Source organism: Rutilus rutilus, assembly GCF_951802725.1.
Source record: "Rutilus rutilus genome assembly, chromosome: 4".
NCBI classification, from domain to species: domain Eukaryota; kingdom Metazoa; phylum Chordata; class Actinopteri; order Cypriniformes; family Leuciscidae; genus Rutilus; species Rutilus rutilus.
Window position 1 is genome coordinate 9,700,839 of NC_140212.1, and position 24,673 is coordinate 9,725,511.

At 38.7% G+C, this 24,673-nt stretch overlaps 1 protein-coding gene across 2 annotated transcripts in view; it reads right to left on the reverse strand.

The window, feature by feature from the left end:
* Window positions 1-11,406: 11,406 nt before the first annotated feature.
* net1 (neuroepithelial cell transforming 1) overlaps window positions 11,407-24,673 on the reverse strand; it is a 34,516-nt gene continuing 21,249 nt past the window's right edge. Inside the window, exons 1-9 of one of the 2 annotated variants that reach the window (XM_084407169.1) lie at window positions 18,371-18,672; window positions 15,341-15,616; window positions 14,779-14,841; window positions 14,487-14,583; window positions 14,331-14,407; window positions 13,976-14,233; window positions 13,710-13,880; window positions 13,217-13,403; window positions 11,407-13,118 (exon numbers count right to left, since the gene is read on the reverse strand). In XM_084407169.1, coding sequence (XP_084263295.1) covers window positions 12,679-13,118; window positions 13,217-13,403; window positions 13,710-13,880; window positions 13,976-14,233; window positions 14,331-14,407; window positions 14,487-14,583; window positions 14,779-14,841; window positions 15,341-15,616; window positions 18,371-18,460 — 1,659 coding nt within the window. In that variant the 5' untranslated portion in view covers window positions 18,461-18,672 and the 3' untranslated portion in view covers window positions 11,407-12,678. Of the gene's footprint in view, window positions 13,119-13,216; window positions 13,404-13,709; window positions 13,881-13,975; window positions 14,234-14,330; window positions 14,408-14,486; window positions 14,584-14,778; window positions 14,842-15,340; window positions 15,617-18,370; window positions 18,673-24,673 lie in introns of those variants that run through there. The other variant, XM_084407168.1, reaches the window with a different exon arrangement.

Sequence of the window (24,673 nt, forward strand, 5' to 3'; positions counted from 1 at the left end):
TGATAAGTCAGAATGCACAAAGACTAATGCATTGTTCTTTGTTTACTTATGTGTGAGAGGAAAAGCAACAGCAAGAGAGCGGAAGAGTGTTATCTGAAGTGGACCTTGTTGGTTTATCTTAAGTTATTTGCAATTTAACAGACGCTTTTCATCAAAAAGTGATCTTCCGTATGCTGTTTACAACTAGTTCTCCAACTCAAAATGTGGTTAAGAGCCTTGCGCAAGGCTCCAGTTCATCTTTACAGTTTTTGGGTCACCTACATTTATGCTTTTAGCAGACATGCATGCATTCAATGTGCACATTTTATCAAGTGTGCATGTGATCCCGAATCAAACCCATGACTTTGGTATTGCTAGCGCCATGCACAACACATTCAGCCACAGAAATCAAGGATAAGGATTGAACCTGCAACCTTTCATACCATAGAGTCCCCTTTTGGGTCATTGCCCACCTTTACGGCATAAATTCTTTTTATAAACTAATTTGTTTTCATAGACTAAATGATCTCCCCTGCCTCCTGCCGTTTTTCTGTTTTCGTCTAATTTTAGGAGAGTAAAGTACATCTGCTCATCTGGCTATATTCTAAACATTGCTTTGGACACACAGGAAAAGAGTAAATCTGTTCAGATGTAATCGGTACAGTAAAGGCAACAATTCTATTTTGGATTTGTTTTGCACTAAAAGTGGAATGTTTAATTTCGTTGGAACTTTGTTGGGTCTATTATAGTTGTATATTTGTTCGACAAGAGGAGATAATCTTTTTTTTTTTAAACAACAACTTTGTAGCCCACGCTTTACTATGTATTTTGACTTCATGGTCTCATGGTATATTTCTCAGAAAACGTCTTTTGACTTCAGATGCGGGATTCTTTCATCTGAATTTGAGTTAAATTATCAGATCCCCACGGAGGCTTGTTGACGGAATAAGGTTGTTTACGAGGCATTTGTGAGATCTTGCAGACATTGCATTGTGAAGACACCGAGGTCACTTTGGTGCACAAACAGACCAGAAATTGAGCAATCACACTTGAAATTGAGAGCAGAGAAATCAGGTCACAGCATCCCGGGTCTATTCTCTGCGATGGGGAGCAAAGCCCTCTTTGCACGCAGGCCAAAAGTCCCTTCAGATGAAATTACACCTGGCTAACCTTACAGGTGGGAATATTTCTCATAGGATGCACTGTTATATTGAGAGTTTGACTGCATGTCTTTTCCTGGAGGAGTCTTATGATGGAATGTAAAATTTGATTCAATTATTCAATTTGAAGTGAAACAAAGAATCTTTGGTTTTGTCAACTTTTCACAACACAAATATCTAAACATGAATTATGAAACTGCATGATATGCTTATAAAAGAGAAAATCTGACGAATCAGTTAGACGAATTTGCTTGACGAATCAGTCAACCATTGTAACCCTAACATAGCATCTCAACAACTTGCTTTTTTTTTTTTATCACAGCCTTTTAACAGACTCTTCAAGTAATGTTAACCCAACAACCTTTTTAACTCATAAACTGAAACCTTCCAAAAGGGAATATTTGGCGAGTAAGCCTTCCATGCAAATTAAGGTTGTGACAGAACCGCTTTGTCGCCTGCTGCATATCTGGATATTTTACACATTTAACGATAACCGTTTGTGTCTTGCATGTGGTTATTGGTCATAAAATGGATGGAGACCACCTCAGTTATATACACTATAATTTTATCACCTATCACTTTTTATAAAGTAAATAAACTTGATGCTTAATTGAAAAAAAAGTTATGTGGAATTAAGTTCACATAACTTAATTTTTTCAATTACGCAGTGAAATTACAACGGGTTTCCTCACTTTTAAGTTAAGTCAACTTATCGCATTTTACAGTGTACTAGATAACTATACTAGAAACAGAATAGCAGTTAACAGGCAGTAGCTGTTTCTAACTTGCATAAGTTGTCAAAGCTGTGTGTGTTTACCCTGTTGGAGGGAAACCAGGAGCAAATATGTGACTGTTATAGTGTAATCAAATGTAATGGCTATATTTCAGTGTAACTAAAAACAAAATCTTTAATTTTATCGCTTGGCCCAAAATAGAAATGGACATTCCTCTTAAGTCATTGTTATATACAGACTTGCACTCCATTTTCAGTTAAAGAGACAGTTCACCTTAAATTAGTGAGGGTGTCCTTCTGTGGTGAACTATCCCTTAAGAATATGGCTTAAAATGAACATAAAATTATCTTCAGGTGACATTTCAAAAGCCTGAAAAACATTGACATGGTAAAGGTCTCCACAAACATGTTTTTCCTCCAGAACGGTACAGATGGAACAACATGGTGGCCTTGCAGACTGTTTTGGCTGCTGCGTTTACATCTGAAGGCTGTTGAGAAGGTCTCTGTCGTGTTATTGTAAAGCTGGAGAACTGCGAGGACATTGTTTTTGTAGGAGCTCTGAGGAGCAGTCAGATAACAGTTGTAGTTTACGCTTTGCAATGTGCTACTGTGCAGACAGATGCTGAAGTGTTTAAGCAAACTGTTTGCGCGTCCGGGCACATGTAGGGGCTGGAGAACCGCTGAAGGTGTTACACAACCACGTTGAGGGGTTCTGCTGTGATTTTAATCCGCTAACTATATCCATATTTTGGTCCTCTCGGTCTTGTCACTTTTTCCTCTGAGCTCTCAGCTGTCATTCGCACACTCTCTCTTTGTCTTTTTCTGTTTAACTTTCTTTGTTTGTCTTTTTGTCTGGTGTCTGTGTGAGGTGAAATTGGAGATTGTGTGTGACTGGCTGACTCAACAGGTGAGTAAGGCTGAATTGTGCTCCGAGCCATGGCAGTGCTCCAGTGAGGGGAACCTTTCACACGCAAACCCTGCATTTCAGCACTAGTGTGCAAAACGGTGTCATGCACGCCACACTCACTGATCGCATGCCTCATACTGCTTATTTTAGACCATCAATTCAGTTATGGGAAGTCAACATCTTTATACATACTGTACATGACTGATCTTTTAATATTAAGGTGAATATAAAAAACTTGTCAGTCATTATATCCCAAAATAAAAAAGATTTAGACAGACAATCAGTGTAGTTGGTTGGTAATAAATGAATACATTTTCATGACACTCAATTTCACTCAAAATTACTATAGGCCTATTGTCAAAGTCATTCTTATAACCATTTTTGCATTTTGTTGTTTTTTCTATTGTCATCTTGTATTTAAAATATAACTAAAATCTGTAATGTTTTTAATATATGTAATTATAAATTAAATGCAGTACAGTAAATACTACCGTGATGTGTAAGTATTTAAATGGAATATTGCATTTTTCACTGAAATGTTTTTAATAAGTAGAAATAGGCTACTACAAAAAATTATTGCATTTAATTGGGATGCAAAATGTATCTATTTTTATTTTGTTGTGAATTATGACCTAGGCTTCTTGACGGGTCTTTTGAGCTCACCTCTTTCTTCGTCAATATATTTATTTATTTTTATCGACTGTTTAATTGAATGATTTGTCCTCTTTTTGCCCCTCTCAGACCTCCAATGTTTGTCCTGCTTGATAACTCTTGTTTTGTCTCGATTGGTTTGCTTTGAGCGCCTTTTGTTCTTTGATCGGTCTTGCAGTTCTGCTAATGTCACTAATTCATGGACAGGAGAACTATGAGTCTTATCTGCCTTCCCAGCAATGCATGATGGGAGGTTTTCTGGGAATCACTGCTGTAGGCCGAAACAACATTTCAGAGCCTAGCAGATGACTGCAGTTCAGCTCACTGACCGCAGCCTCACAGAGACAACACTCACTTTCACACAAACACAAGCAAAGAGAGAGTCCACACCACAGTGACAGCTCAGCATAACCTCTTGCTCTCAAAGGAAGTATGCTGGATTCACAATACTCTGGACAGTCCCTGATAACAATTCAGTTGGCATAATCTTATCACACATTAGACCTTAATTCTTGGAAATAATATAACTGGCAGTAAAACTGCACGAATGATTACTCCCTACAGTGAATGGATGCTACATAGTGAATTATATAGGGAACAAGGACCGGTTTTGTGAAACAGCTTTGTATTTATTGTTCCACAAGGAGTAAATTAGCGTTCTCAAGGAACACAGTGTCATTAATTCACTTAATGCAGAGCAGCTTGCAAGGAATGAGGAATGAAAAGACGAGGCTGAAAATTGGGAAAAGGTCCGATCATGTATGAATAAATATAACTTGTGTGAATCTCTGTTAAAAATTGTGGTTGTAAAAACAGTTGTGTTTGTTGTGACTGGTCAACTGACCCCTGATGAAGACACCACTTGGCTTTAGTGGCCTCCAGGAGTTTGAGATCCCTGCTTTACGGCCCTGCTTTCATCAAAATAAAAGAAAGGATTACCATCCTGGATTAATTTTGAGAATGTGTTTAGCTTTAGGTCTGCTGTTGCGTATATATGTATATGATTTATGTTTCCAGAAACTTTCCAAGAAGAGATTTTTCTCTTAGATTTTCACTTAAAGTGAACAAAAGTATAACAAAATAAACTGATTTCACTCCCATTGGTGAGACAAACAGATAGTCCCACCAACCTAAACTCCCGCTATTGGTTGAGAGCTGCTCTGTCGAGTTGGTTGGGTGTTTGGTTTAGGATTTAAATAAATATGATATGTTTAATATCAGGTGAAAGACTATAGAGATTGTTTCGGAATGGGAAGATGCTGTATAGATGCTAATATACAGCCACTAAAGCCAAACCGATTCAGAGAGAGATTGAGTACCTGTTGACATGGCTGAGATCTGTTCAGTCTTGTCTGTGTTTGTATTACAGTCACGTCAGGAACACATAATTTGAGCTTCTGGACTGCTTCTTCCTCCTTTGATGTTTTCCATTAGACAGATTGAGCGTGTTGGCCTGGAAGAAGCTTAGGACCACTTGTGTAACACACCTTCAGATCCTTGAGAACCATGAGAGGGAGAGAGAGAGATTCCTTTTGAGGTTGCTGTCGGTCCACGTTGGAAAAGGACAGGACTGTAAAACTGCTAGATTCTCTTAATTTTCCTGTATTTTAAAGGCCCTCGGGGGCCCTCAGAACAGACAGATTGGAGTCATGGATGCTGAGGTCACAGGAGAACAATAGTGCAAGGTCTTCATCGCTGTCTAAAGCTCTAAATCTGTTTCAACAGGAAGAGAGAATGATTCTCTTACAGGGGAAACAGACCCCCCAGTGCTGTGTGTTTGATTTGGATCTGGTTCAATCAACAGACATCTCACTGTCCGACTCCACCCCTCCTCTCCACACACAATTACAACCTCAATCGCAACATCTCGTCTCTAAATTTGGCTCTTATTTTCTTTCTTCTTAAGAAATTGCATAATTAATGACTGTATTTTTTAGATTATAGTGGTTGAGGGATACTATGGTCGTAGGATGGGTGGTCTGGCAATGATCATAGTTTCAGTAGAATTTTGCTGCCTAAAAGCTTTGGTCTGTTTTGTGGTGGATGTTGTGTGCCAGAAGAGCATTTAAGAGGAGCAGATCGTCTGTTGTTTATGAGGTGATGCTGTCAGCCCTGTCTGTGCACTTACACAATCGTGAAACTGACACAAACTATTCACATCAAACTCTTTCTACACAAGATAAAAAATATTCACATATGAGAAGGTTTTCTGTTGTCCAACCCCCCTTTTTTGTGTATCTGGGAATATAACGTAGAATTACAGTAATTGAATCATAAGACTATTTATATAAAATGAACTGAAATATGAAAGGAAAAAGGCATGGATTTTTGTACACTCCAAGACACATTTCATCATACGATGAAATTAATGCATCATGAAATGGTGTGATTTAAAATGAACATATTTGTGCAAAAATATATCTGAAATATTTTGAAAAGGTTCAAAACATATTATTGTTTATGCAGCATTTCATGTTTTGAATTATAAATACAAACAAGTCTTTAAAATATTCAAAATGATATGCATGTAATGTGATTTTGTATTATTTGAGATGTATACATGTAACAATATTTGAAAACAAGATTTTCTGAAGGTTGTCGTCACATGAAACGAGAACTATTTTAGTCTGTAATACAAAGATCTTGGTTCATTTTGACTTGAACATGATTGAAAGTAATGACTTGTAGTTCAGATCACAGACCAATTCATTGAGTGAGTGAATCATGATTCAATCCGATGACAAGAAGCTTAAAGCATTGTTCTCTCTAGAATCAAGAATTCATTTGAGGTCCATTGAATTTAAAGTTGTGGAGAATTGCAAAACTTAATGTTAACCTATACCCACAAGTCTCTGGGGAACAGGTAGTGGTGAAGACCAATCGGTCCAATAAGTGTGTTTGTGTTTGTTATTCTACGCAAGCTTGTCAAAAGATAAGGCTCTACACAAGGATTCGCAAGAAGATGCAGTCAAAATCCATACATTGTGTTTCATAAGGCAAAGGTAACATTCAGGGGGAGATGGTGTGTAAGACGTGGGCTACGTGCATGTTTTGTTATTCCAGATGGAACGCTGAATGTTTGTGTACGGACATAGAAGGACTTATTCTCGTGACTGTATAACTGATGGATGAAAACACAACGTAGGCCAAAGGTTTATAGCCTAAAACTAAAGCTGCATCTTTAACATTTTCTAAGCCATCAGGTATTCAGGAAGGAAATTAAAGTACTGCAGACTCTGGTTGCTTTTTTAATAAAAACATAATTCAACTTGACTGAAGCCACAGAACATTGTGTTTTGTGCAAAATGGTGTGAGGAAAGATCTATTACAAAATCAAAATCCTTCCTCATAATGTAGCTACATATGATGTCATGCTACTAAATTTACACACAAATTTTTGCTGATTTTACCTATAAAGGAAAACAAAAGGCTAAAATTGTTACATGTTTCAATTAGTGTTATCTAACACGGCATGTATTTGAGCAGAGAGAATAATAGATAATACTGGCTTTAAGTGATCCTCTAATGGTCATTGAGTCTTATGTTGTGAGTGTCAATGATCCTGAAAGAGTGGTTAAAAGTAGGGAGGCAGCATAATCTCTATGAAACCTCAAGCTTTTTTCTTCTAGTACTCTAGAAAGCCAATCATTATAATAATATTAACCTTTCCATTTTAAAATTCTCGTTTCCATATCTGTCAGTGGGCTTCAACTGGGCAAGCAGTCCTCTAATGAAACTAGATTGCGTTTCCACTTGAAAAGCAGCAGAAGTTTTTTTTTAGGCTTTGCCTAAACTTTGCCGTTGTCATCTTTCCAGTGTAATTCTTCAAGAAAGAATGTACTCATCATTCAGTATGTAAATAAATGAGAAAAATGACAGAATATGCAAACTAATATGCAAATTATGATGTCAATTAAACTTTAAATGGCAAATATTATGTTTTTAAATTTAACAAAATGGTTTCAAAATATCACTTCAAAATGTACTTCATACATTTTTACATTTTTCTTCGACTGCTTCAGTCATTATGCTAAGTTGGTGTATTGGTAAAATATGCGCACATTTACTGTAACTCTGAACTATGCTGTTCATTGTTATGTAATTGTCTCAAGTTGAGAGTAGGTGTGGTCCTGAGATTTTATGACAACTTACAACAAAACAGTAAGCAGTGGCAATTGCAGCTATTGAAATGTAGTTTCTACAACACAAGAGCAAAATAGAGGAATGCTAAGAGTTAAACTGAAATTTGGGAAGAGAAGTTAAAGATAAATATAATAAATATATCTTGTGTGTGTATATAAAAGTATAAAACTGTATAAACTGTCTGCTAAATGTAATTTTATACAAAGCTTTAGCACAGAAAGGAAACCAATATATCCTGATAGCATATGTTGCAATCACTCATGAAGAGAGAAAAATGAAAAATGGGGGATTCCACCTCACTGACAGAACTGACTCATAGTTGGCCGTAACTCCTGTCAGGAATAGATCCTCTTGCATAAGCTGAAAATTTCACAAACTGTATAACTTTTTATGGCACCATGGCCTGTAAACAAATCACAATTTATGCAATAAGTGAAATTGGGGAAACCATAAATCAAATGGTAGAAATTTTGTTCTGTTCAGCAATCAAACCTTTTGACCAATCTCTCAGTCTTGGGTTGTATGATTGTCAATCTTACAACCAACATTATTTATCTACAACATTACTATATATATATATATATATTTAACATAACATTTATTTAACATTAACTTGTATATAAACCATAAATTATATTATAAATATATACAGTGTAATTATACAATTTAACATGTAATAATTTTATTTAAATCTATTTTTGGTTTTTCCTTATTCAAGTTGGCTGTGCTTGTATACTTGTCTTGTACACAGAGGTTTTGCCAAGATGGCTGGCAAGAGACTTGCCTTAAAGGGACATTATTTGAAGGGTCCACATACAAAATACAAACTTCTGTCATGAAACTCTGGTGCAGGCTAATAGGTCTATAGCTCAAGCTTCTTGCAATGACATGATTCTCTATAGGGCACAGCTGATTGGTTCCTGCTGTATCAGTAGCCAATGAGCTCGCTGCTCAACCTTCAAATACTTGGTAGCATTTGTCTTAGCAGTACAGCGCACTTTCAGAAAGCCTCACCTTCCCCAGCTCCACCTGTATAGATCTGCTACGGGTAATTCATGTATGCTAATGTACTTACTTGCTCGCAGCAGCGTGTTGTGTTGTGTAGGTATCGTCAGCAGCAAGTCTTGTACTTGCTCTGCAGCAGCAGCATAGCAGATCTATTCCACCAAGACCAAATATATCCACATTGTCATATCCATTACCATGCCAAACGCTCAATTGTCATGACAGAACTAAAAATTTTAACATTTTTATGATTGATACCATATTGAAATTAAATTACTTGAGTCACCTCCATGAACACCACAGCTCCAACATGTGTAGCTAATTCTGTGCACTATTCACATTGGGCCATTGCTCAATGTTTTGTTGGTTGCGTTTAGGGTTGTGTCCCCGAATGTGAGCTAGCGTGTGAACAATATAATGTAAAAGAAACAGGAGGGATAAATAGGATGTCAATCTTTGACTAGAACTGAGTGATTCATAGCATTAATATGAATTTGACACCAGTTCCCCTTTAGCTCGGAAGTTACGGTTAAGCATATCATGCTATTCTTTTCTGTAGTACCTCTGGGTGAATGAACTCATGTTCTGTTTAAATTAAGTGTCCCAGAGTGGGTATCTGAGTGCTAAGTGCGTACACGCTAGCTTATGTCTGTCAGTCTTTGGCTCTCTTGTCTTACTAGCAATAAAAAAACACTGTTGTGCTGCTTGTCCTACATATTGGGACCTTTTTGTTTATGCTTGTGTCTGAAACTGAAGGCAGCTGGCTAGTCAGTCAATGATCTAATATGCAGTGTTTGTTTATGACCGTACCGCCAGAAGAAACTGGTTTAGACAGGCTTCCAAATCACCATAACATAGTAGCTACTGATCTAGAACAATTTCAGGTGAGCTTTAGATGCAACAAAGCAAATATTTAATATCTACACAGATTATTTTTGATAGAAATTGAATAATACTTTGGATTTTTTAGAAATTAATTCCTTTATTATTTTATTATTAATTCCAGACACCATTTTATTCCTTTTGAATCCAACAATCCAGTGCATAAGTTGGTGGTTGTTTAGAAACTGACTAGAAGGCATCTTATTTGGCACAATATGATGCAAACATTGAATTTGGAAGACTTGATGCCTTTTTCAGACAAAAACTATGTATGGAAGACAACAAAAAAGACCACATCTGAGCTTTAATGGATTCATCAGCTTTTTTTGTTCTGCTGTGCCTTTAGGTTAAAAATAGTGATACTCTGTATATACTAACTCATGATCAAATATCAGTCACCTCCATGATATCACAACCAATATCTGATTTCTTGAATGCATGAAGACATAATCCAAACTTAAGATCTATTACGGCCAAGGTTTGTGCCGCTCCATCATATAACATGAGGGTGTTGACCTATTAGCTTCTTATTGCAAGATTTGGTCTCCGTTAATCTTTGTCAAACGTTACATAACCCCAATCATCTGAGACACAGTGAAGACACATTCGCTTATGTAACCATTATGATTTACTCAAGAGTCTCCTCATACTTGTTTAGACACGGGTAGGTGCTTATTCAGCAACTGTTTAAGTGGCTGTTTTGACAGTGTGTTTCAAGACCTTCGTTTCCATAATGTTGGGCTGTTTTCACAAAATTAGATCGAAATGTTGTTAAATCGGGGATGGTTTTATGAAAAGGTCATTCCCAAAGGTCTCCCAAACCCCCTGTGAATGCATCTGTTCGCAGTTGTAAACTAACCATCATCATCTGTTTGTTCGAGTTCCTCCCAGTAGACTCAATAAATGCTGTTTCCTCTCGTACAGTGAGGAACAATGTACGGGAGTGTTGCTTCACAATACAAACCCACTTTATGATAACCCAAACTGCTCGTAAATGCGTGCGACCATTCGCTGACCCCGGAAAGGTTGTGTGTCTACATTATTAGCGTTTATTAAAGTAAATCCGCAACAGCAGGCAGCCTCCCCGGGCAAAACAACCGAACATTTAAGAGAATTCCGTTATCCCTAAAAGGCAGACATGAGGCAATTTCTCCATAAAACCTGAACCTCTTAAAAGTGGCCTTGCCAAGCACAAGGCCATTTTGAGCATCTAAGAGCCAAATGACTTAATGCAGGTAAAATCAATCCATGCTGTGAACTCATTGGCTGAGATTAGCTTTAAACAACCTATCGCATTCTTGGGACCCATCGTCAGTGTTCACACACAAGCTCTCTGACTGACCGTCAGACAAACAAAGCGATCGTGTTATTTCGAATTCAGACTACAAAACGGACGTGCTAAGTGACTCCTGACAGCCCATTTGTTTTGGGCCTCCCACTAAAGAGATTATCAGAGGCAAATACCATCAGTGAAGGGGGTTTGCGGAGATAAATTAAGGTATTTGTTTAATACAGACTTACTTTATACAGCTGCCAAGTTCTAAATGAAATGGAGAGGGGGTTTAGAGCAGTGGAGCTGGATAAGAGACAGATTCAGTGTATGAAAATCATCCAAACGCTAAAAATGGAAGATGATTTAGGCATGTCGCCCACATTGGGGGGGTTTGTTTAAAATCCTTTTGAGTGATTCATTATCAACGGAGAAAAACACAGTAGTTGTTCAACTAATTAACCTGCGTGTGGGTGAATTTGAGTCTATGCTTATTGAGTGCCTGTCAACCTGGAATTCATGGAAACAATTTCATGATATCTATCTTATATTATTTAGGCTATTTATTTATAATCACATCGGCATGTGTTGCCGAAATGCCTTTACAAAGCATAAATCCATCAAAGTTTTCCAGTGTAGAACAGTTCGCATCAGAAGGAAGAGAAGAAACTCTTGTCAGTTGCAAATCTTACACAGACCTTTATTGTTCTTAAAAGTTGATTTTTACACCACATACTGTACATACAGGCCACCACAGTCCCTCTCAATACTGTACATCCGTTCTTCTCGGTTACAAACTTTTATAGACATTTACATTTTCATAACATTCTTTAACCTTCTTTAACAGTTCATTCTCTTAAACATACTTTTCATCTTTCCTTCTCAAAACAACATCTTGGTTTTTTACCAGTGTATTAAACCGTCTACTTCATGAAGACACTACAAAATAAAAATGACAGCAAACCCATGGTCCATGGATGGTTGCTAATATAGAGTAGCGCCAATCATCAAGTCCATCTAGTCGTATCCAACTCTATTCCAAAGTTTCCTTCTAAATATCATATCAACATTTCTCAAGCCCTCATTCAACATTCAAGTTCTATTCTACGCGACTCAGTTCTACGTCAACTTTCTGCTTTGACAAGCATGTACATGCACTGGGCCCTCATGATAATACAGGCAGGACTCAACAAGTAAAGCTCCATGCAAGATGCTACATTGTAATATTCATCCATCATTTTGGGGGGTGGATAAAAATATGGCTCAGGTTTGATTTTTGCATTTACAAAATATCAAATTTTCCAATTGGAAACTAAAATCATATTGATAGCGAGCATAGCAATTTTTTCTTGATAAATTATATCATCTGATTTAAATATAAAATGGAACTGATAAAATGTCCGTTTAATGGGAATGTACTTGTAAGACTTGCCTTCCAGTAGAGCTATGAATCAGACTTTTACAAAGTATTCATTACTTTCATCTCTTTTCTCAGTGGGTATTCTTCCCTTCTAAAAGCTAAACACAGTGCTTTTAATAAAAACAAAAAAGAGCTACAGTAAATATCTTATTGAAGTTTAAAAAAGTATAACTTTAATTACAAAAAAAAAAAAATCAATATTAATAAAATAAACAACAAAAAATGACCACACTAACAGTAAACAAGACTAGATGCGTGATCTTGCGCTTTCACACAAATCAACATGGTTATTTAAAGTGTGAGGGATGTCTTCAATCTTCAATCCCTTGAGATTCACACAATCACCTCACAAATACTGTCTTTCTGGTACTGGTGTGGCCCACGTGGACCTAGGAGGGTTTTTGGGGGAGGGATTTGGTAATAATAGCTGCCATTGTGGACAGTAACACAAAAACACTGCTGTAGAAACAGTCTTTACACACACACATAAATACAAGTCCTCCGCATGGTGCCACTCCATCTAAGTCTTTACACCATGGTCTCCTTCCTCTTTCCCAGCGAGCAGAGTGAACGCTTGTCCTTTTTAGATTTGCGAGGCAGGAAGGGGCCGGAAATCGAAGATGATGAAGAGGACGAGGAGAGGGTGGAGGTTGCAGAGGGAGTGGGGCTGGGGGGCTCCTCGGAGCTGGGGGAGGAAGGGGCGGAAACTGCGGCCTGCGGACAGTTCTCATCCATCTCTTCCATATGGGTGATGGCGGAGACTGTAGACGAGCGCCGTTTGGCACAAATGTCGGTACTGGCTGGGGTGGACATGGATTCATTCTCAGGGAGCGGTGAATCTTTCTGGGTTGACATGGCACTGCGGAGGCAGTTGAGCCACTGTTGCTTGTGGAAGATGTCATTGACCTGCAGTGTGTGGGACTGACCCTGAGATGAGTCCTGGAAGCGCACCCGGAAGATGTTCTTGGCTACGGGGGCGGGGGAGAAAAGACTCAAATAAGCAAAAGTAATGGAATAATAAAGGAAATGATGTGATCAGCCTGACACTGAGAGGCATTAACCTTACCTTTATCTGCATTACTAAAGGCCCCTCGGAATGAGCCGCCCATGCGAACGTCTCCGTCCTGCAGGTCTTCCAATACGAGATCCTGCACCGGGATTGGCTGGCGGTACACTTGGAAACAATGCCGGTCATTCCGTGTCACAGGCCGGGTCAAGACCAGAACCTCCGTGAACAGAAAAACGTGCAACTTCTAAGGAGAAGAATGGAGGAAAAAAAGAAGGCAAAGGAAAAAGAGAGGTCTGGTTATTGACATGTTGTTTGAACGTTGGACTGATTTGCAAGTATTAACAGTTTTCTCCCCTGGCACTCTCAAAGATTCCCCTGTCATTGTGTCATGTGTTTGAGAGATAAAGGGAGCCAATTCCTTCCCTATGATGGCCTTATTTGGAATATGGTGTCTTTGGTGTTTATATTTCCAGAAAATGAAAGACAGAAATGATTTGCCCCCCCGTGGTTCAGGCTGTTATGGGTGTGTTTGTGTGGAAGACAAACTCACCGTGCCACTTTTGTTGCGAAGTTCACCATGGCAAAGCAGGCTTTTGCACTGCTCTATGAGTGGGTCTTTCTGTCTGTCATCCAAATATTCCAGCTTATCGATATAGTATTGACATTCTGACTCTCCTTTCTTCATGTTGATGTCAGCCAACACAGCCTGAATAATGCTTATCTGGAAAAGAGAAACAAAGACAGCATTAACACCAAATGTCACTTAAACGACTCAATTTGAAAGCCTACAGTTGCTAGATGTGTGTTTGTACTTACCGCCTGCTCAAGGCTTGCTGTGTCTGGATGATCTGGTGGTGTGTGTCTTAAAATCTCTTTCAGAAGAAGGGGGTATTTGACCAATCGTGAACGAGGGATGTCCAAGAAGCTCCACAAGTCTAGTTTCCTGCTGAAAGGTGACTCAAGGCAGCGCTGTAAGAAGTCCTGAACTCTTGGGTCTTGTTTCTTCTGGTCAAGCAAGGCTTTTGCGGCTAACTGGTGACTGCAATAATCCCTGTACGCATTTAACCTGGGCAGCTGTGGAGGAAAGCGAGAGTTAGTCTTAACACTCTTACAATGCTCAACAATTCATGTGCATTTCATAGTAATATAAAGACAGCAAAAAGATACTTACCCAGTTCACAACAATCTTGCCGATCTGTCCCACTGTGCCATCTCGGCCTGTAGCCTTCGCCAACTGAGCGAGAAGATCTGATTGGGTAAAGAATAAGTTAGCACTACTTGTCGCTATCATTTATGGTAAAATAAGATGTCCGGGTAAGATATCTACCTTCATGAAGAGGAATATAAGCATCCAAGTCTCCAAAGATGGCTGTCAGCTCCTCCTCAGACATGATAGAAAGTTTCAGCATGGGATCATGGTACGCCTGGACACACAAAATGAAAAAAACAAAACAAAAGAGTAAATAATAGCTACAGCCTCTAATTTTAAAAAGAGAGACATTTTTGGCTATAAATGGAGGAAGGAAGCCAGCCAATATGTCTAACTCTGAAAGCACAGCCAAGAACTTATTTGGTCTATTTGCTTTAAATGTTCCAACCAAAAATTGAAATGTACAAACCTTTCGGGCTAACTTCAGGTCTTCAATCAGGTCCTGTTCTCCCCGAGACAGCTCAAAAATTGCCTGGAGAGAGAGTAAACAAAATGGTCACATTCAAAACTAAGAAGATAGTTCAGGTATTTTTAGTCAAGCCCCTACACATCAATCAGATTCTCTCTTTGGTGGGAAATATTTGAGGGGCTCACAGTTTGCTGTAATGTCTGATTACTAAGTCTAGTTGTGAATGAGAGTTGGAGGCTTTGTGCGTCAGACCAGCCAGTCTATGTTAGCACTGTACGTCTGACTCTGAGACTGCAGAATACAGCCAGACTCTCTCCGCTCCATTCCATTGCGTGTTAAGAACACACGCCAAAAAAAACACAGCCAGAATGAGAGTGGTAGAGCGATGGAGAATAAAAACAGAGGGAGAAAAGGAACAGGGCACTTTCCAAGCCCCAGGCCCTTTGGGTTTCATAAGTCTCACTGGCCTGATTCAGTAGCGTCTGGCAGGGAGACTAAGAGTGGATTTAATAGTCTAGGTTTTACAGTGCTGTCTGGATTCCGTAGTTCCGTCTGTACTCACCTCTTGTCTCTTAATCTCTTTGGTGGAAAAGGTTCCTTTCTGGTGGACGTCCAGAGTCTCGGACCAGAGCGTGCTGTTGCGGCGTTTGGGTGGTGTGGGAGCTGCGGCTTTGCTGCAAGGCTTCTGCTGGGGCACGCCCGGAGACCGCCCATCACCCCGGAACGAGGCCTGGAGGGTCTGGCCGAAGCGTCGGACGGCCCCATTCTTCGCGGGAGAGATGAGGTTCGCCAGCGAGGTCACTCGGCCAAGAGGCCTCACACGCTTGGTACAGGGTTCCTATGAGACACATGGATGAAAATAAACGTTAAAACTTAATCACCCCCTACGGACCACAACAGATTCCTAACTGCTTCATTAAATGCACAACTGCCAATACAAGAAGGCTAAAGTTGAGACCACAAGTTGCCGCCTCACTTAAATAGAGGCTATCGTATAATTCACAGGATAAACTCCTCACTGGTGCGGTTATGAAGGGGTCATCTGCAGGTCAGGTTGATTGGTGTTTCCTGGGCGACAGACAGCTAGGCGGAAGCTCCAACCTCTTGAGTTAGCAGCTGTTATGCCCATCAAGTGAGATTAACCCTCTCAGCAAAAAAAATTCTCTCTCTCTCTCTCTCTCTCTCTCAATATATACACGCATACAAACACGAACAAAACCCTCTCTGACTGCAGCCCTGGACACCCAGGGTTCAAGAGGCATGACTGGAATGTAGGAGACTCCAGTCAGCTGTCCCACGCTGATGACCCACACACATATTCGACATCATGGCCTAACTATAGCAAACAGGTCTCCAAATCAGAGCACTTAATAGATACATTTGCTCTTTCAAGGGGGAGTTTGACAACATTGGTTGTGTATTTATTTGGGTCAGAGGGACCACCATGGTAAGTTACAGATTTGACCCAGGCCTTGTAAACAGGCAGCACTCTACCCCCTCTTCTCTTTCCTTTCTTCCATTAAGAGCTGTTTATGGTTTCGTGTTGAGGCAGGCTCTGTAGCCCTCGCGTGAGAGATACAGGCGCACCTGAACCCCCTGGATGAGGGGGAGGTGAGCACTCTCAAACCCTACATCCATAATGACTGGGCCTCCAGCCAACCTCAACAGACCTGAGAGGAGGGGGGATCAAAGCAAAACAGATCTGAGACGTTGATCCTACACTCACTCGAGAGATCTGACTGAAAAAAACTTCTACCGTTCCTGGAACAATGTGAGCTTTGTCGTCAAAAAGTGTTTGTGTCTTTCCAGCGGCAGGGACAAAAAGCACTATGTGCTTGGCACTTTTTAAAATGCACATTTCAATAGATTTTCCAGTGCTGGATGGTTTTCCAGCTGCTGAAAGTATATTAAAAGGGATGTGTTGTTCTCATCTTGGCAAAGTGAAACCACACCATTCCGCTGAACGGCGGAGACAGCTGCCGAGCAGATCTACAACTTCACTTTAGTGGGAACTGCAACTGTGGCCCAAGCCCAACTGAACTTGGCCGCACAGTTCTGCCCGCCTGTCCTTCTTCCGCTGTAACATATCATGCAAATAAACATGAAGACCACATCTGAACCTTCTCCAACGGTGGCCAAAAACACAAGATGTTGGGGAGACAGACTGTTTCCTCTGCGTTCTAACTAAACACTTAATTCAAAAGACCACAGCAGTACCTGTGTGAGCGATTAGTGGCTCTACGCAAATAATCAGAGCGTTGCTGCTGCCCATTGTGCTCTTCCTGCTGTTTAGGGAATCCCTGCAATAACAAACACTTTTGTTCTCTATTTTCTTGAAATTATACATCATCGTGTGGAAAGAGCAACATGTAGACAGACAGATAGACTGATAGTGTGGCTATTTCAGGTTGTGTTGACTTTTTAGGGACCCCCCTGGAGAGTTGGAATGGGAGAACATAGCAGGAGGAAGCCTCCCCCACAGGAACTAAAGTTTAGACCACTGCTGTGTAACATTTTGTTTGCGTAGCTAAACTTTGGAGACATAATTGTCACTAGAAGCTAAATGTGATCAAATCTCCCTTTGGGGATGATTTACCTCAAAGGTAAAAAAAATTAAATAAAACAATTCAAGGTTTCCTTTTTAAGAGTATGGTTTTAAGGAGTCTTAAATCATTATAATTAGCTGTACATAAAAACAATGGAAGTCTATGGTATTGTTTCTGTTCTTTCTTCAAAATCCCTCTGATGGACGGATTAGATTATTTAAATCCTTACTGGCAAGCCATACAAATAAAATGTATTGTTTGATTACCTGGCATAGGTAATGAATGTGACTTATTGGAGGGAACCAAATAAACTATTGTTGTGACTAAAGTCCCTCAGCTTTGAGCCACAACTTCCTAAAAATCTCCTGATTCATTCATAATTTGCTACTTCTGCTTTAGCCTTCCCGACAACTCAACCCTTTCTGTGGCCACTTCCGAATCAGAGTTGAAACCGCAAATAGGAATAGCAGCCTGCTGAAGAGAAGTAAGATTTAAAGCCTCTTTCTGGGTCTTGAATACATTTCTAAATGCTCAGAGCATGGCTCAAGCATACCTGGGCTACAGGATGTGACTGCTTTCAGACATCTAGAATGCTCTTAAATCTTTGCATGCTTACACCTTTTAAAAAAAAAAAAAGCCCTGAAGGGTCCTTCAAACCATTAGTAAATATGTGAAACTTCTGCTCAGATGTACGACCAAACACACAGGCTTTAAACTTAGTGTATATGCATATTTAGCCACCACAATGACAACTGTTCAAATGTAATCCAGTAATTCAATGACTACTTAAGTTGACCTTTAGCCTCGTTGATTTGCAGAGCACTCAGTCACTCAGCTCCTGCCCCACCAAACACACACTCTTGAGAAACACACCTGTGGTTTTTACTCCTTTAAAGGCCAGTGTGCATACAAGATAACAACAGGGCAAGGTTCTGACTTGGCTGATAAAAAAAAGTGTAGAAACTCAAACATGCTTTTATCAAGCAAAACAAAGAGCAAAAGAAACAACAGGACAGCATTTGTGATTAATCGTCTTTGGGTCTCACCTCTAGTTCTTTGTAAATCTGGTTCTGATAGTCTATCTTCTGTAAAGTCCGTTTGATAGGTACCACACAAGGTTCATCGTAAGCCACCATTTCTTTCAATAAAATCCACTGGTTGGTTTCTGTTATTTCCAAGGGTGGGCAATAATCCACAAGTGATTCTTAAATAAAAACGTGATGTAACATAAGAGGTCTAAAAACCTCAACGTCCCCCCCCCAACTCGTGACTGTCCGCCTAAGCGGAGCTTTCTAACTTCTAAACACACTCTTGGTGTGTGTGCTCTAACAATCTCTAACTTTGTTCTAGGGATGTGAGAGGTAGGGAGTGCTTATATACGGAGTTTTAAAAGGGCGGAGTCACTGTAAACTCACCAATGGCAAGAGGAAGGAGTTGGGGATATGTAAATGACTCTGAACAGACAAAGTCTGAGAAACCTGACTCTCTGCTACCTCACATCAACAAAGCTAAAATTTGCCTTCTAGATACTATGTTTCTACATTTCAGTAGTGTCAATGTTACTGTCCATAAAGCAAGAAAGCTTACAAAACCTTTTGTAAAATAAAAATAAAAATTCTGCCTTTAAAATATTATGACTTAAACTGTAAAAATTTTTAAGTATTAAAGTAATTTTGGACCTCAAAACAAACAAATAAACCAACTGAAACCTCACAGATTCCCCAATTTGCAATACAAGTTTCAAGATGAAATGGAAATAAGTTTTTTTTTTTTTTTTTGCTAATAGAAACAGACTTGCTTTCACTATGCAATGTGGATTGGTTTATGTATGTCTTTGAGTTGCATGAAGGGTGTAAAGTACAGGCATATTTGCTTTGAGATCTGCCTAATGAAGACCTGGGTCGTTATCACCCACTCATCAGCAGGGGAGGGGGGATGATCAATTACAATATCAATCAGGGCTGAGGGGGTCACACTGGTGGCTGTCTGTGTATTGGAGGTGTGTGGGAAGGTCTGATGAGTCTCAAAAAGTTTCAGCGGTCCGAACCAGAAACCGGCCCAGACCACGCCGTAAACCCATCCTGCTTAACAAAAGCTGCGTTTCTCAGTCTATTTTTCTCAGCGTATGCAAAACCGCACACCCGCTGATCTCCACATTTGTGTGACCAAGGAATATGGTTCACTACAGACCCAAAACTTTTACTGCTACCTTCCCACACGGTCAGCAGTGGTAATAACTTTAGCTACGCAAATGGACTAGCATGATGTGTCAGTGGGTTTTAATAGAGATTGGTGTTAAAATGTGTGAAAGCATTGGGGTGCGCGTGTTAAGCAAATGGAGATGAACGATGTGCAGACACTAAGCTTACCCTCCTGTGTCAATACAAGAGTGTGAAACAGGACATGCATTAGTGTGTTTGGATCGGGACACTTTCCACTCAGTGGACGAGTCAAACGGAAGCAGTTATTTGCTAATGAGGCTTACATTTAGTTAACACTTTATTGTAATTTTCAAAACATTACTCTAACTATGTTCTTAACAAATCTGTGTGTATCTCCAAAAAGTGAAGAGATTAAACAAAGATATGATTTTAACAATGTAATATTTAATAAATTAATTAAATTAATTGTTTAATCATGACTAATCAGTACTGCACCATAACAGTTGTGCAAAAAAAAAAAAAAGAACATATGTATAGTTGAAAGTTGAATATCAGTATGAATGAAGTCAATAACAGGGTTCCTTCGTTACTCATCCCATGGGGAGACACTTTCATACTGTTCTCAGTGTGTTTTGATGAGAGGTGTGGCAGCCATATTGCATGAAAGCGCGGCTCGGCCTGCATCCCCTGCGGGCTAACACCTCGACATCTGGGTGTGAAGCACAAACACAGCACTCCTACTTTAGTGCTAAACACCATCACACAAGAGTGACTCATTTTATGTGGGCCGTGTGTGAGCTTGCCTGACGGTGAAATCTGATAAACCTCAGATGAATAGGCAGCAAGCGGAAAGGTGTGCAGTGGATCATAGTGCTGCCCCCTGGTGGATAATTCGATGGCACTGCAGCCTAGGTGACTGAAAGCTTCCAATTTCACATCAGTGGAGCAGGAAATTGTATCTGTAAAGGTATCAGAATTCATCCACTATAACAATGGTGTGGTTACAAGACAAGCCTGTAGATGCCTGTGACGTCTGAGTGTGTAGGTGTATACACATGAACACCAGCTGTTTTACGCTGGAATCACTATCATTTACTGCGATCACTTCATGCCCCCTTCTTCATTCATACTGTGTTCTTATTTATCTTTCATCCATGATGGTTACAAAATTTATGTATATATGCAGTGTTTCCTACAGGATTCTGTGAGACTTGGTCATGCCCCATCCCTTCCGGAAAGAAGTTTTTGTACATTAAGTTAAATGCATCTGGTGCAATTTGAGAGTTCAAAATTAAGAGCCTCAAACCAAAGTGAACAGAGTATAAAATCTTTGACTTGTACCCGGACTTTGTCGACTCTCTTGTCAAACCTCTTTTTTTTTTTTTGTTGTTGTGATGTAGTTTAAATCTATAGTTGGTGTTTTATGAAGCCAAACAATAAGAATATTATAATAATAGAAGTATTAAAGAATATTAATAAAGTAATAAAGTAGTCTTTTATTTAAAACAAATGCATAGAAATGGAATAAAATGAGAAGTATATTATATTATTTTACTTTACAGTAGGGAAATTACAATACTTTTGTCCTAATTTATTCAATTGAAAGAGATAAACCCTTGAGCTTTTATTTTGGAGGAAAACGGTATCTTATACAGTACGCTACCGTAAATGTTTTCATATTATAAAGTAATACATTTTGTTGACTGTTGCATTAGTGGAGAACAGCAGTGTGTTTGCCACTGAGGCTGAGAGGATGCTAACATTAGTACCTCAAGTGGTTAAAACAATGTGACAAAAATGCACGCAAACCAGAACCAAATGTTTAATGTCACGATTACCGTCTATTTTCATTACTTTTATATCCAACTGGTCACTTTTATGCATTTGTTATGCAGTCAAGTTAAAAGCTAGTGATGTGAAAAAGCAAACTATATTGTCATGCAGCTGACAGAAACATAAATCAGAAATGCATCCGATTTCCGTGTTTTTTTTCACTGTAATACATATTTTATTTTGATTAGATAATAAAGTGTTCTAAAATAGAAGCACTTTACAATAGGAGTCCATTTCTAACATTAACTTAGGTTAATCAAAGTATTGTTCATTGTATCATTTACTAATACATTTTTGCATTTTAAAGTTGTTTCACTTAACATTAGCTAATACTCATTCACTAACATGAGTGATCAAGGTATAATTCTTTTTTTATATTTAAAAAGTACAGTACATTTTCATGGTTCAGTACTGTTTTTCAATTTTTGTAATAAAGTTAAGCACTATTTTATGTGTTATGTTTGTTTTTATTCAGTATCCATTTAAAATACTATGGGTTGATTTAATCTGTTATCGGCCATCGAGGGCCAACCTAGTTATCGTTATAATCCACTATCGGTCGACCTCTAATATTAAACTCACAGCACATGCCGAGATGGAGGTAGCTGCATTCACTGAGAACTGAGCTGCTCTAAAACACAGTATATGCAAAACTAAAGTCAGTTTGATGATGATGATTGCATCCTTTCTGAAGCAAGAGAGTACCACTCTCCTTTGTAATTGCATAGAAGCAACCAACTACATTGATCAAAACATCTTTTTGTGCTCCGTTTGGAACTATGCATGGGTGATATACCAGTAGACATGATTAACCGGTAGAAATTTGTCAACTGGTAGAGATTTTGGACTATCGTCTCTATCACGGTTACAAATTCAAATGATGTTGCAGTGCTGTGCCGTCACGAAAGCTTCCCGTTTGCATGCATTTTTAAACCTTTTTTTTTTGCGCAATTAGCATTAACAGCAAAAGAGCTCATTTCTGTATATGCGCAGAATGTCAGATTATTTCTGAACGCTGTCTTTTGACCGAGTTCTTCTTGAATGATCAAATGTGTCTTAATGCTTATCTTAGCGAGTATCCTCGTAAACAGTAATTTGTCTTAAGTGAACGTAAACGGTCGAGAAAAAGCACATGTGTATCAGTATATTAGATCAGTGCATACGTTCTTAACGTGAAAGCAGTGACAGCAAAGTGTTTTTAAAGTTAATCAAACAACAAAAGACAAAGAGAAACTGCTCTTGACTGAATCACTTTTGTAACTTTAATAAGAAAAAAATTATAATTTACACAGTGAAGACTATGCAGTTTTTTTTTTTTTTTTTTATATATATATATATACACAATTTATGTAGCCTAGTATTTCTTATTTTGTGCTTGAATTTTTCAGGCAGGCCCATTTCATGTGTGTCTTTGTTCCATTTTAGTATTGTCCTATTTTTTGTAATTAGTTTATTTGTTCTTTTTTTTATTACTGACTATTTACTTGTCTTCAGTGTGATTATCATCATAACCTTATTTAAAGCAAAAATAACTATGTTGTGAAGTATATCATTATGGTGAAATAAAATTACTAGTATAGTGATATGAGATTTCGGTCATATCACCCAACCCATGTTCCTGAGAACAGTCAGTTGGCAACATCCTCTTAATGAAGAAACTGAAAGGAAAAGTGATGAGACCAACAGACAGATAAATTAAGTTAACTATCTAAACTTAAGTTATAATGTGACTTGCAGAAAAACATATTTTGCACAATAACCAATGTCAACATTTTGACCACTATAGTGGTTTCACTAAATGTGTGGAACCATAATTTGCATACAACTACTTTTTTTTTTTTTTTTTTTTTTTTGGCGTGCCACCAAAACTCCATCTGCAGAAAAACAGATAAAAAGCACAAACATCCTGATGTTTCTCAAATATATTTAACTCTGATTGAGTCAATGCACCCTCAACAAAGATGGTTGCCACCAAACAGAGCAGGTAACTAATAACACACCCCTCTGACCAGACACACAACACAGTCAGGACGCATACCACACACGCGTACAGCCTTTCTCACAGACTTGAACAATATATCGCAATCTACAATCTACGGTCTAAAGCGTTTGGTCATTCTTCTAAGCTAAATTAGTCAATCCATACAGAGAAAGAACTGTAACCATGTAAAGGCAACATTATGACACTTCTCAGCTTAACTGTGCAAATTCTGTAGTTACGTTTTGCAGAATATGAAAAGTAAGGCAAATCTCAATTTGACAGTCTCAGGATGACAATGTAATTTGATCAGAACAAGGCCCTAAAGGGAAAGCATGGGGCAATAAAAGGGGTACCATCATTAGGACAGGTACAAAGCCCACACCTCCCCCAATATGCATTCTCAAAGATGTGCTGTGGGGAAGGGAGTTGGGAACTTTTGTTTACTGCACTGTCTAGCGAAGCAAGTTTCACTCAATAAAACAGTTTGGGGCAGAATGGTCAAGTGACTGAAACATTTAAAAAATGTGAACTGAAGAAATTGAGGCTTAATTCCTCAATGTTTTCGGTCACACTTTAGGGTCCAATTCTCACTATTAACTAACTATGATTTTGCCTAATTACTGCTTATTAATAGTTAGAAAGGTATAGTTTAGACATTGGTAGGATTAAGGGCTGTAGAATAAGGTCATGCAGAGTAATAGTGAGCTAATAGCAGGTTAATAGTGAGAATTGGTCCCTAAACTAATGTTACCACGTTTTCGATAGTGAAACGCATAAGAAGATATTTTGATGAACTTTTTGTTCATACAATGAAAGTTACAAAGTCCAAAATAATGCTATTGTACACCGATACACTGATGTACTGATAAATTTCATCAATGTTGTCTTGTGTTCCTTTTGTCTATATATATCCATCATTTAAAAACTATTCAAAACAATACGATGATACATTTTGTTTTTGCGTAATAACCTTGCCCAGTCTTTTTTTCCATTGCTCAAGGCAATGAATCAGAGCTCTCTTATCTTGTTGGTGCAAGACTGATAAGTCATTTCAGTTATATTGTTCGCCTGTCTGTCAAAAACAGAGGATTTGGGTGTGCTCAGTAAGACCTTTTACTAAACTGTAAAAAACATTTTCAGTTGCTATGGATACATATTAAGTCAACTTCCATTTCAGATGGAAAAAAAACTATGCAAATAAACCAGAGAGGAGTCAAGATCTGTTTATACAGCAGCGCGTCTCAATTAAGCCCTTGCTGAAATGAGGATAATTACTGACAGCAATCATGGAAAGTTTACGGTTATGGAGGAATGACCTTTTGGATTATCAGAGGAAAGATTTTCTAAGATTAAATTCCACAAGTTTAAGGTTT